The sequence below is a fragment of the Oncorhynchus gorbuscha genome, linkage group LG02, assembly GCF_021184085.1.
Source record: "Oncorhynchus gorbuscha isolate QuinsamMale2020 ecotype Even-year linkage group LG02, OgorEven_v1.0, whole genome shotgun sequence".
NCBI classification, from domain to species: Eukaryota; Metazoa; Chordata; class Actinopteri; order Salmoniformes; family Salmonidae; genus Oncorhynchus; species Oncorhynchus gorbuscha.
The window spans coordinates 104770593-104783092 of NC_060174.1; the positions used below are offsets into that span (position 1 = coordinate 104770593).

Sequence of the window (12500 nt, forward strand, 5' to 3'; positions counted from 1 at the left end):
AGTAGAATCAGTCCTGTGCCGTAACCAAAGTAGGCATTGGTGGTGGAGGAAACGGCGTGGCCACAGCCAATCTGCTGACACACCACCCCTGCGTCTCTCCTACCCCAGTCGTCATCACACACCGTCCCCCAGCTGCCCTGGTAGAAGACCTCCACCCGTCCCTGGCAGTAGTCCAGTCCACCAACTAAGCGGATCCTACCATCTCCTAAAATATAGGGGAGGGCGGGAATCATCAGCATTCCATGTAAACCATATATGCAAAAGTATGAGGCCATCCCTTCAAATTAGTTGGATTATGCTATTTCAGCCACACCCGTTGCTGACAGGTGTATACAGTCAAGCACACAGCCATGCAATCTCCATAGACAAACAGTGACAGTAGAATGGCTCGTACTGAAGAGCTCAGTGATTTTCAAAAATCAAATAAAAATTGAATTGTCACACACATATTTAGTAGATGCTATTGTGGGTGTAGCGAAATGCTTATGTTCTGAACTACAACAGTGCAGTAGTAGTATAGTATCTAACAATTCACAACAATACACAAATCTAAAAGAATGGAATTAATACGGATATAAATATTAGATTTAGCAATGTCGGTGTGGCAATTGACTAAAATACAGTAGAATAGAATACAGTATATACATATGAGATGAGTAAAGCAGTATGTAAGCATTATGCAAACATTATTAAAGTGACTAGTGTTCCATTATTAAAGTGGCCAGTGATTCTATGTCTATGTATATAGGGCAGCAGCCTCTAAGGTGCAGGGTTACGTAACCGGGTGGAAGCTGGCTAGTGATGGCTGTTTAGCAGTCTAATGGCCTTGAGATAGAAGCTGTTTTTCAGTCTCTCGGTCCCAGCTTTGATGCAGATGTACTGACCTCGCCTTCTGGGGTGAACAGGATGTGGCTTGGGTGGCTGACCTCCTTGATGATCTTTTTGGCCTTCCTGTGACATCAGGTGATGTAGCTGTCCTGGAGGGCAGGTTATGCGTTGCGCAGATCGCACCAACCTCAGGAGAGCCCTGCAGTTGTGGGCGGTATAGTTGCCATACCAGGCGGTGATAAAGCCCGACAAGATGCTCTCAATTGTGTATCTGTAAAAGTTTGAGGGTTTTAGGGGCCAAGACAAGTTTCTTCAGCCTAAGGTTGAAGAAGCCTTCCTCATCACACTGTCTATGTGGGTGAACCATTTCAGATCGTCAGTGATGTGTACGCTGAGGAACTTGAAGCTTTCCACCTTCTCCCCTGCTGTCCAGGTGATGTGGGTGGTCCCTCTGCTATTTCCTGAAGTCCACGATCAGCTCCTTTGTTTTGTTAACGTTGTGTGAGAGGTTATTTTCCTGGCACTCCTGTCCCAGGGCCCTCACCTCCTCCCTGTAGGCCGTCTCGTCATTGTTGGTAATCAGGCCTCCTACTCGTGTCGTCTGAAAACTCGATGATTGAGTTGCAGGCGTACGTGGCCATGCAGCCATGGGTGAACAGGGAGTACAGGAGGAGGCTGAGCATGCACCCTTGTGGGACCCCTGTGTTGCGGATCAGCGTAGTGGAGATGTTGTTTCCTACCTTCACCACCTGTGGGCGGTCCGTCAGTCCGTCAGGAAGTCCAGGACCCAGTTGCACAGGGCGGGGTTCAGACCCAGGGTCCCAAGCTTAATGATGAGCTTAGACGGTACGATGGGGATGAATACTGAGCGAGAGTCAAGGAACAGCATTCTTACATCGGGATCCCTCTTATCCAGATGGGATAGGGTAATGTGCAGTGCCATGGATAAAGCAGTGTGCAGTGTGATGGCGACTGCATCGTCTGTGGCGCTATTGAGGCGGTAAGCAAATTAAAGTGGGTCTAGGGTGCCAGGTAAGGTGGAGGTGATATGATCCTTAACTAACCTCTCAAAGCACTTCATAATGACAGGAGTGCTACAGGGTGATAGTCATTTAGTTCAGTTACCTTTGCTTAATGACGGAAGTTACCTTAGCTTTCTTGGGAACAGGAACAATGGTGGCCCTCTTGAAGCATGTGGGAACAACAGACTGGGGTAGGGAGAGATTGAATATGTCCGTAAACACTCCACCCAGCTGGTCTGCGCATGCTCTAGGACACGGCTAGGGATTCAGTCTGGGCCGGCAGCCTTGCGAGGGTAACCACTCATAAATGTCTTACTCACGTCGGCCATGGAGAAGGAGAGCCTACAGTCCTCGGTAGCAGGCCGCGTCGGTGGCACTGTGTTATCCTCAAAGCTGGTGAAGAAGGTGTTTAAGCAATGTCCGCAATGTGGTTGTTTTTCCTTTGTCGTGATTGTCTGTAGACCCTGCCACATACGTCTCATGTCTGAGCCTTTGAATTGCGACTCCACTTTGTCTCTGTACTGACATTTAGCCTGTGTGATGCCTTACAGAGGGAATACCTACACTGTTTGTATTCGGCCATATTCCCAGTCACCTTTCCATGGTTAAATGCAGTGGTTCGCACTTTCAGTTTTGCGCGAATGCTGACATCTATCCACGGTTTCTGGTTTGGGTAGGTTTTAATAGTCACAGTGGGTACAACATCTCCTATACACACATGACTGTAAGTCGCTTTGGATAAAAGCGTCTGCTAAATGGCATATATACTTCCTGATAAACTCAGTCACCGTGTCTTATCCATGTATTCATCTATGTTATTCTCAAAGGCTGCCGGAACATATTCCAGTCCGTGTGAGCAAAATAATCTTGATGCGTGGATTCCGATTGGTCAGATCAGCGTTGAATAGACCTGAGCACATTTACGTCCTGTTTGAGTTCCTGCCTATATGGAGTTGTGATCAGATTTTATGAAGGAAGGGTGGAGGTGGGCCTTGTAGACATTTTGAAAAGTTGAGTAGCATTGGTCCAATGTTTTCCCATTGCGAGTACTACAGTCATTGTGTTGGTAGAACTTCGGTAGCATTTTAACAAATTTTAACAAATTAACAAATTGCATTGTTAAAATCCCGAGCTACAATAAATTCTGGCCTCAGGATATGTGGTTTCCAGTTTGCATAAAGTCCAGTGGAGTTCTTTGTGGACCGTCACGGCTTGAGGGGGATATTCACCGCTGTGACTATAACCAAAGATAATTATCTTGAGAGGTAATATGGTCGGCATTTGATTGTGAGGTCTTTTAGGTCGACTGAACAAAATGACTTGAGTTTCTGTGCGTTATCACACCATGAGTAGTTCATCATGCAACATACACACCCTCGTTTCTTCTTCCCGGAGAGTTCTTTATTCCTGTCTGCACGATGTCCTGAGAACCCAGCTGGTTGTATGGACGGGGACAGTATACACAGAGAGAGTCATGTTTCCGTATGTGTAACGGCTTTCTAGGTGTGGTGAAGGAGAGTCGGTCCAAACTGCAGAGTGTCGATTGCGATCCATGTTTATTTAAACAAACGTAAACACGACTAAACACGAACACTACAAAACAATAAACAAAACGAAAACAGCCTATACATGTGTCAACTAACATCGAACAAGGACATCAAGACACTCAGGACAATCACCCACGACAAACTCAAAGAATATGGCTGCCTAAATATGGTTCCCAATCAGAGACAACAATAAGCACCTGCCTCTGATTGAGAACCACTCCAGACAGCCATAGACTTTGCTAGATAACCCCACTAGCTACAATCCCAAATACATACACACCAAAACCCCAAGACAAAACACACCACAATACAAAAACTCCATGCCACACCCTGGCCTGACCCAATACATGAAGAAAAACACAAAATACTTAGACCAGGGCATGACAGAACCCCCCCCTAAGGTGCGGACTCCCGAACGCACCTCAAAACAATAGGGAGGGTCTGGGTGGCGGCTCCGGCGCGGGACGTGGAACCCACTCAGTCAATGTCTTAGTCCCCTCTCCTCGCGTCCCTGGATAGACCACCCTCGCCTCCGACCATGGCCTAGTAGTCCTCACCCAGAACCCCACTGGACTGAGGAGCAGATCGGGACTGAAGGACAGCTAGGGACTGAGGCAGCTCGGGACTGAGGGGAAGCTCGGGAGTGAGAGAAAGCTCGGGCAGGTTGATGGATCTACCAGATCCTGACTGACTAGAGGATCAGGGCCGACTGGCGGATCCTGGCCGACTGGCAGATCCTGGCCGACTGGCAGGTCCTGGCCGACTGGCACGTCCTGGCCGACTGGCACGTCCTGGCCGACTGGCACGTCTGGGGGATCCTGGCTGACTAGCAGATCTGGCAGATCCTGGCTGACTGGCAGATCCTGGCTGACTGGCAGATCCTGGCCGACTGGCAGATCCTGGCCGACTGGCACTTCTGGGGGATCCTGGCTGACTAGCAGATCTGGCGGATCCTGGCTGACTGGCAGATCCTGGCCGACTGGCGGATCCTGGCCGACTGGCGGATCCTGGCCGACTGGCACTTCTGGCGGATCCTGGCCGACTAGCAGATCTGGCAGATCCTGGCGGATCCTGGTCGACTGGCGGATCCTGGTCGACTGGCAGATCCTGGCCGACTGGCACTTCTGGCGGATCCTGGCTGACTAGCAGATCTGGCAGATCCTGGCCGACTGGCGGATCCTGGCCGACTGGCGGATCCTGGCCGACTGGCGGATCCTGGCCGACTGGCGGATGCTGGCCGACTGGCAGATGCTGGCCGACTGGCAGATGCTGGCCGACTGGCAGATGCTGGCCGACTGGCAGATCTGGCATATCCTGGCTGACTGGCGGATCCTGGCCGACTGGTGGATCCTGGCCGACTGGCGGATCCTGGCCGACTGGCACTTCTGGCGGATCCTGGCCGACTGGCACTTCTGGCGGATCCTGGCTGACTGGCATTTCTGGCGGATCCTGGCAGACTGGTGGATCTAACTGATCCTGACAGACTGGTGACGCTGGGCAGACTGGCGATGCTGGGCAGACTGGCGACGCTGGGCAGACTGGGAGCACTGGCGGCGCTGGGTAGACTGGGGGCACTGGCGGTGCTGGGCAGACTGGCGGCTCTGGGCAGACTGGCGGCACTGGCGGCGCTGGGCAGACTGGCGGCGCTGGGCAGGCTGACAGCTCTGACTGCTCCATGCAGACTGACAGCTCTGGCTTCTCCATGCAGGCTGACATCTCTGGCTGCACCATGTAGACTGATAGCTCTGGCTGCAACATGCAGGCTGGCAGCTCTGGCTGCGCTGAACAGGCGGGAGACTCCGGCAGCGCAGGAGAGGAGAAAGGCTCTGGCTGCGCTAAACAGGCGGGAGGCTCCGGCAGCGCTGTAGAGGAGGAAGGCTCTGGCTGCGCTGAACAGGCGGGAGGCTCTGGCAGCGCTGTAGAGGAGAAAAGCTCTGGCTGCGCTAAACAGGCGAGGCGCACTGAAGGCCTGGTGCGTGGTGCTGGAACTGGCGGTACTGGGCCAAGGCCACGCACAGGAAGCCTGGTGCGGGGAGCTGCTACCGGAGGGCTGGTGTGTGGAGGTGGCGCAGGATGGGCTAGACCGTGAAGGCGTACTGGAGATCTTGAGAGCACTGTTGGCACAGGACGTGCAAGGCTAGGGATGTGCACAGGAGGCCTGGTGCGTGAGGCTGGCACCAACTTCACCAGCCGACTAACACGCACCTCAGGACGAGTATGGAGCGCTAACCCAGGTGCCATCAAATCCCCAACACGTTCCGTTGGGCGAATTCCATGCAAAATGCACCAACACAGCAACTCCCTCATTTCTCTCTCCTCCAATTTTCCCCATTAACTCCTTCACAGTCTCTGTTTCGTTCACCTCCAACACCGGCTCTGGTTCTGGTCTCCCCCTTGGCTCCTCACGATAAACAGGGAGAGTTGGCTCAGGTCTGACTCCTGACTCTGCCACACTCTCCCTGAACCTCCCCCCCCAAGAAATTTTTAGGGCTGATTCTCAGGCTTCCATCCGCTACGCCGTGTTGCCTCCTCATATCTGCGCCTCTCAGCTTTGCCCGCCTCCAGTTCTTCCTTGGGGCGGCAATATTCTCCAGGCTGAGCCCAGGGTCCTTTACCGTCCAGTTCTTCCTCCCATGCCCATTTCTCCAGGTGGTGCAGCCTCTCCCACTGCAGCTGCTGCTGCTCCTGCTGCCTCTGTTGCCTCTCCTGTGGCTGCTGCCTGTTAACACGCTGCTTGGTCTGTTTGTGGTGGGTGATTCTGTAACGGCTTTCTAGGTGTGGTGAAGGAGAGTCGGACCAAACTGCAGCGTGTCGATTGCGATGCATGTTTATTTAAACAAACGTAAACACGACTAAACACGAACACTACAAAACAATAAACAAAACGAAAACCGAAAACAGCCTATACATTTGTCAACTAAACATCAAACAAGGACATCAAGACACTCACCCACGACAAACTCAAAGAATATGGCTGCCTAAATATGGTTCCCAATCAGAGACAACAATAAGCACCTGCCTCTGATTGAGAACCACTCCAGACAGCCATAGACTTTGCTAGATAACCCCACTAGCTACAATCCCAAATACATACACACCAAAACCCCAAGACAAAACACACCACAATACAAAAACTCCATGCCACACCCTGGCCTGACCCAATACATGAAGAAAAACACAAAATACTTAGACCAGGGCGTGACAGTATGTTACAATCCCTGATGTCTCTCTGGAAGGAGATCCTCGCCCTGAGCTCATCTACTTTATTATCCAGAGGCTGAACATTAGCGGTGGATGGTGTGCATGGACCAGAAGTCCACTCCGAATAACTCTTCCCCACCGGCAACTTCATGGAGCAACCTCCGGGATTATCTTAATTGCCCTGGGGGGGTACGACCAAAGGATCCAATTGGGAAAAGTTGTATTCCTGGTTGCAATGCATCGTTCTGATATCTGAAAGTTATTTGGTTTTATGTAATAACACAAAAAAACTCCAAAGGCAAACATTGGCAGCAGATTGGCCCATAACGAAGAGCTCAGCAACTTTCAACATGGCACCGTCATAGGATGCCTTTCCAACAAGTCAGTTCGTCAAATCTCTGCCCTACTAGAGCTGCCCCCGGTAAACTGTAAGTGTTGTTATTGTGAAGTGGAAACATCTAGGAGCAACAACGGCCCAGGCTCAAGTGGTAGGCCACACAAGCTCACAGAACGGGACCGCTGAGTTCTGAAGCACGTAACGTGTAGAAAACATCTGTCCTCAGTTGCAACACTCACTACCGAGTTCCAAACTGCCTCTGGAAGCAACGTCAGCACAATAACTGTTCGTCGGGAGCTTCACGAAATGGGTTTACATGGCCGAGCAGCTGTACACAAGTTTAAGATTACCATGCACAATGCCAAGCATTGGCTGGAGTGGTGTAAAGCTCGCTGCCATTGGACTCTGGAGCAGTGGAAATGCGTGCACCCGTGCACAAAGTGAGGTCCATACAGAAATGAATTATCGAGATTGGTGTGGAAGAACTTGACTAGCCTGCACAGAGCCCTGACCTCAACCCCATTGAACACCTTTGGGAATAATCGCCCAATATCAGTGCCCTACCTCACTAATGCTCTTTTGGCTGAATAGAAGCAAGTCCCCGCAACAATGTCCCAACATCTAGTGTAAACCCTTCCCAGAAGAGTGGAGGCTGTTACAGCGACAGTGTTCCAGCATCTCGTGGAAACCCTTCCCAGAAGAGTAGTGGCTGCTACAGAAGCAAAGGACCAACTCCATATTACTGGCCATGATTTTGGAATGAGATGTTAGACGAGCAGGTGTCGACATCTCACTCAAAGCCTGGCTTCATGTCTATAACACATCTATAATGTCTTTACGGTGTGTCTATGTGTCTCCCGACCCCTCCTGTCTCAGCCTCCAGCATTTAACTGCAGTAGTTTATGCGTCGGGGGGCTAGGGTCAGTCTGTTATATCTGGAGTATTTCTCCTGTCTTATCTGGTGTCCTGTGTGAATTTAAGTATTCCCCTCTAATTCTCTCTCTTTCTCCTTCACTCCATTTACATTTACATTTAAGTCATTTAGCAGACGCTCTTATCCAGAGCGACTTACAAATTGGTGCATTCACCTTATGACATCGAGTGGAACAGTCACTTTACAATAGTGCATCTAAATCTTAAAGGGGGGGGGGGTGAGAGGGATTACTTCTTGGTAATCCTCTCTCTCTCTCTCTCTCTCGCTCTCTCTCTCTCTCTCTCTCTTCTCTTGGAGGACCTGAACCCTAGGACCATGGGTCAGGATTACCTGGCCTGATGACTCCTTGTGTCCCCAGTCCACCTAGCCGTGCTGCTCCGGTTTCTGCTGTTCTGCCTGCAGTTGTGGAGCCATGGCCTGTTCGCCGGACATGCTGCCTTGTCCCGGACCTGCTGTTTTCAACTCTCTCTCTACCGCACCTGCTGTCTCTAACTCTGAATGATTGGCTATGAAAGGCCAACTGACATTTACTCCTGAGGTGCTGACCTGTTGCCCCCTCTACAACCACTGTGATTATTATTATCTGACCCTGATGGTCATCTATGAATGTTTGAACATCTTGGCCATGTTCTGTTATAATCTCCACCCGTCACAGCCAGAAGAGGACTGGCCACCCCTCATAGCCTGGTTCCTCTCTAGGTTTCTTCCTAGTTTCCGGCCTTTCTATGGAGTTTTTCTTAGCCACCGTGCTTCTACACCTGCATTGTTTGGGGTTTAAGGCTAGGTTTCTGTACAGCACTGTACACAACTCACAGAGTTATTATGTCTGTGAGTTGTGTCTGAGTTGTTGTATCTGTGAGTTGATGTGTCTGAGAGTTGTTGTGTCTGAGAGTTGTTTGTGAGTTGGTGTCTGAGTTGTTGTGTCTGAGAGTTGTTGTGTCTGAGAGTTGTTTGTGAGTTGGTGTCTGAGTTGTTGTGTCTGAGAGTTGTTGTGTCTGAGAGTTGTTGTGTCTGTGAGTTGTTTGAGTTGTTGTGTCTGAGAGTTGTTGTGTCTGAGAGTTGTTGTGTCTGAGAGTTGTTTGTGAGTTGGTGTCTGAGTTGTTGTGTCTGAGAGTTGTTGTGTCTGAGAGTTGTCTGAGAGTTGGTGTCTGAGTTGTTGTGTCTGAGAGTTGTTGTGTCTGAGAGTTGTTGTGTCTGAGAGTTGTTGTGTCTGAGAGTTGGTGTCTGAGTTGGTGTCTGAGAGTTGTTGTGTCTGAGAGTTGTTGTGTCTGAGAGTTGTTGTGTCTGAGAGTTGTTGTGTCTGAGAGTTGTTTGAGTTGTTGTGTCTGAGAGTTGTTGTGTCTGAGAGTTGTTGTGTCTGAGTTGTTGTGTCTGAGAGTTGTTGTGTCTGAGAGTTGTTTGAGTTGTTGCGTCTGAGAGTTGTTGCGTCTGAGAGTTGTTGCGTCTGAGAGTTGTTGCGTCTGAGAGTTGTTGCGTCTGAGAGTTGTTGCGTCTGAGAGTTGTTGCGTCTGAGAGTTGTTGCGTCTGAGAGTTGTTGCGTCTGAGAGTTGTTGCGTCTGAGAGTTGTTGCGTCTGAGAGTTGTTGCGTCTGAGAGTTGTTGCGTCTGAGAGTTGTTGCGTCTGAGAGTTGTTGCGTCTGAGAGTTGTTGCGTCTGAGAGTTGTTGCGTCTGTTGCGTCTGAGAGTTGTTGCGTCTGAGAGTTGTTGCGTCTGAGAGTTGTTGCGTCTGAGAGTTGTTGCGTCTGAGAGTTGTTGCGTCTGAGAGTTGTTGTCTGAGAGTTGTTGCGTCTGAGAGTTGTTGCGTCTGAGAGTTGTTGCGTCTGAGAGTTGTTGCGTCTGAGAGTTGTTGCGTCTGAGAGTTGTTGCGTCTGAGAGTTGTTGCGTCTGAGAGTTGTTGTCTGAGAGTTGTTCTGAGAGTTGTTGCGTCTGAGAGTTGTTGCGTCTGAGAGTTGCGTCTGAGAGTTGTTGCGTCTGAGAGTTGTTGCGTCTGAGAGTTGTTGCGTCTGAGAGTTGTTGCGTCTGAGAGTTGTTGCGTCTGAGAGTTGTTGCGTCTGAGAGTTGTTGCGTCTGAGAGTTGTTGCGTCTGTGAGTTGTTGCGTCTGTGAGTTGTTGCGTCTGAGAGTTGTTGCGTCTGAGAGTTGTTGCGTCTGAGAGTTGTTGCGTCTGTGAGTTGTTGCGTCTGTGAGTTGTTGCGTCTGTGAGTTGTTGCGTCTGTGAGTTGTTGCGTCTGTGAGTTGTTGCGTCTTGAGTTGTTGCGTCTGTGAGTTGTTGCGTCTGTGAGTTGTTGCGTCTGTGAGTTGTTGCGTCTGTGAGTTGTTGCGTCTGTGAGTTGTTGCGTCTGTGAGTTGTTGCGTCTGTGAGTTGTTGCGTCTGTGAGTTGTTGCGTCTGTGAGTTGTTGCGTCTGTGAGTTGTTGCGTCTGTGAGTTGTTGCGTCTGTGAGTTGTTGCGTCTGTGAGTTGTTGCGTCTGTGAGTTGTTGCGTCTGTGAGTTGTTGCGTCTGTGAGTTGTTGCGTCTGTGAGTTGTTGCGTCTGTGAGTTGTTGCGTCGTCTGTGAGTTGTTGCGTCTGTGAGTTGTTGCGTCTGTGAGTTGTTGCGTCTGTGAGTTGTTGCGTCTGTGAGTTGTTGCGTCTGTGAGTTGTTGCGTCTGTGAGTTGTTGCGTCTGTGAGTTGTTGCGTCTGTGAGTTGTTGTGTCTGTGAGTTGTTGCGTCTGTGAGTTGTTGCGTCTGTGAGTTGTTGCGTCTGTGAGTTGTTGCGTCTGTGAGTTGTTGCGTCTGTGAGTTGTTGTGTCTGTGAGTTGTTGTGTCTGAGAGTTGTTGTGTCTGAGAGTTGTTGTGTCTGAGAGTTGTTGTGTCTGAGAGTTGTGTCTGAGTTGTTTCTGAGTTGTTGTGTCTGTGAGTTGTTATGTCTGAGGTTTGCCCGTAACATTGCTCTCCCATGCTGCTGTCTTAGTTTCGTTCCAGGTCTCTATTGAAAACTTATTTTTATCTCACTACCTCGATAAATAAAGGTTAACTAAAAAAAAGTTAAAATCCTTAATTGAATATCACTGTGTTCATTTACACAGGCAGCCAAATTCTGATTTTTTTGCCCAATTACTGGCAAAAGCACTGATCTGATTGGTCAAAAGATCAGAAATGTGTTGCCTGTGTAATCGCAGACTATTTAGTTTGGATTTCGGGCTAGATTTATCGGGCTCTTGTGAGCGCGTTGTCCTCCATGAACTTTGAAGTTCTACAGTTTTTCAAACCTGGTTGTGACTGAAGGCAAACGGACTTCACCCTTTCCCTTAAAGCAGTTTATACATTAAATTAATTAATGAATTAAACAAACCCGTATTAAAACTATTTTACTTACATCATTTGACTGATATTAGAGAGAAGAGAAATGAACGGGATCACTTACTTAAACCTGCGTTTCTCCGGGATGAAGTGGTGGCCTCACCGAGGCTCCGTGATGCCACCACTGATGGAACTAAGGAGAGATGAGACGGAGGTAATAAAATAATACGTTATATTTTTTAGTGAGTCATGCATTGACTCACTAATAAGCCATGCGATGTCACGCATTGACTCACTAATAAGCCATGCGATGTCACGCATTGACTCACTAATAAGCCATGCGATGTCACGCATTGACTCACTAATAAGTCATGCGATGTCACGCATTGACTCACTAATAAGTCATGCGATGTCACGCATTGACTCACTAAGTCATGCGATGTCACGCATTGACTCACTAATAAGTCATGCGATGTCACGCATTGACTCACTAATAAGTCATGCGATGTCACGCATTGACTCACTAATAAGTCATGCGATGTCACGCATTGACTCACTAATAAGTCATGCGATGACACGCATTGACTCACTAATAAGTCATGCGATGACACGCATTGACTCACTAATAAGTCATGCGATGACACGCATTGACTCACTAATAAGTCATGCGATGACACGCATTGACTCACTAATAAGTCATGCGATGACACGCATTGACTCACTAATAAGTCATGCGATGACACGCATTGACTCACTAATAAGTCATGCGATGACACGCATTGACTCACTAATAAGTCATGCGATGACACGCATTGACTCACTAATAAGTCATGCGATGACACGCATTGACTCACTAATAAGTCATGCGATGACACGCATTGACTCACTAATAAGTCATGCGATGACACGCATTGACTCACTAATAAGTCATGCGATGACACGCATTGACTCACTAATAAGTCATGCGATGACACGCATTGACTCACTAATAAGTCATGCGATGACACGCATTGACTCACTAATAAGTCATGCGATGACACGCATTGACTCACTAATAAGTCATGCGATGACACGCATTGACTCACTAATAAGTCATGCGATGACACGCATTGACTCACTAATAAGTCATGCGATGACACGCATTGACTCACTAATAAGTCATGCGATGACATGCATTGACACACTAATAAGTCATGCGATGACATGCATTGACTCACTAATAAGTCATGTGATGACATGCATTGATTCACTAATAAGTCATGCGATGACATGCATTGACTCACTAATAAGTCATGTGATGACATGCATTGACTCACTAATAAGTCATGAAATCTTTAGAAAATTGTAAGGCC

The 12500-nt window shown here is 48.9% G+C and overlaps 1 protein-coding gene across 2 annotated transcripts in view; it reads right to left on the minus strand.

Annotated features, from left to right (window-relative positions):
• Window positions 1-12500, minus strand: part of LOC124014745 (scavenger receptor cysteine-rich domain-containing group B protein) — a 45336-nt gene that overhangs the window by 13903 nt on the left and 18933 nt on the right. For both annotated transcript variants that reach the window (XM_046329859.1, XM_046329860.1), the window contains exons 6-7: window positions 11273-11341; window positions 1-205 (exon numbers count right to left, since the gene is read on the minus strand). The exon at window positions 1-205 is cut by the window's left edge and continues 110 nt beyond it. In XM_046329859.1, coding sequence (XP_046185815.1) covers window positions 1-205; window positions 11273-11341 — 274 coding nt within the window. The remainder of the gene's footprint in view (window positions 206-11272; window positions 11342-12500) is intronic.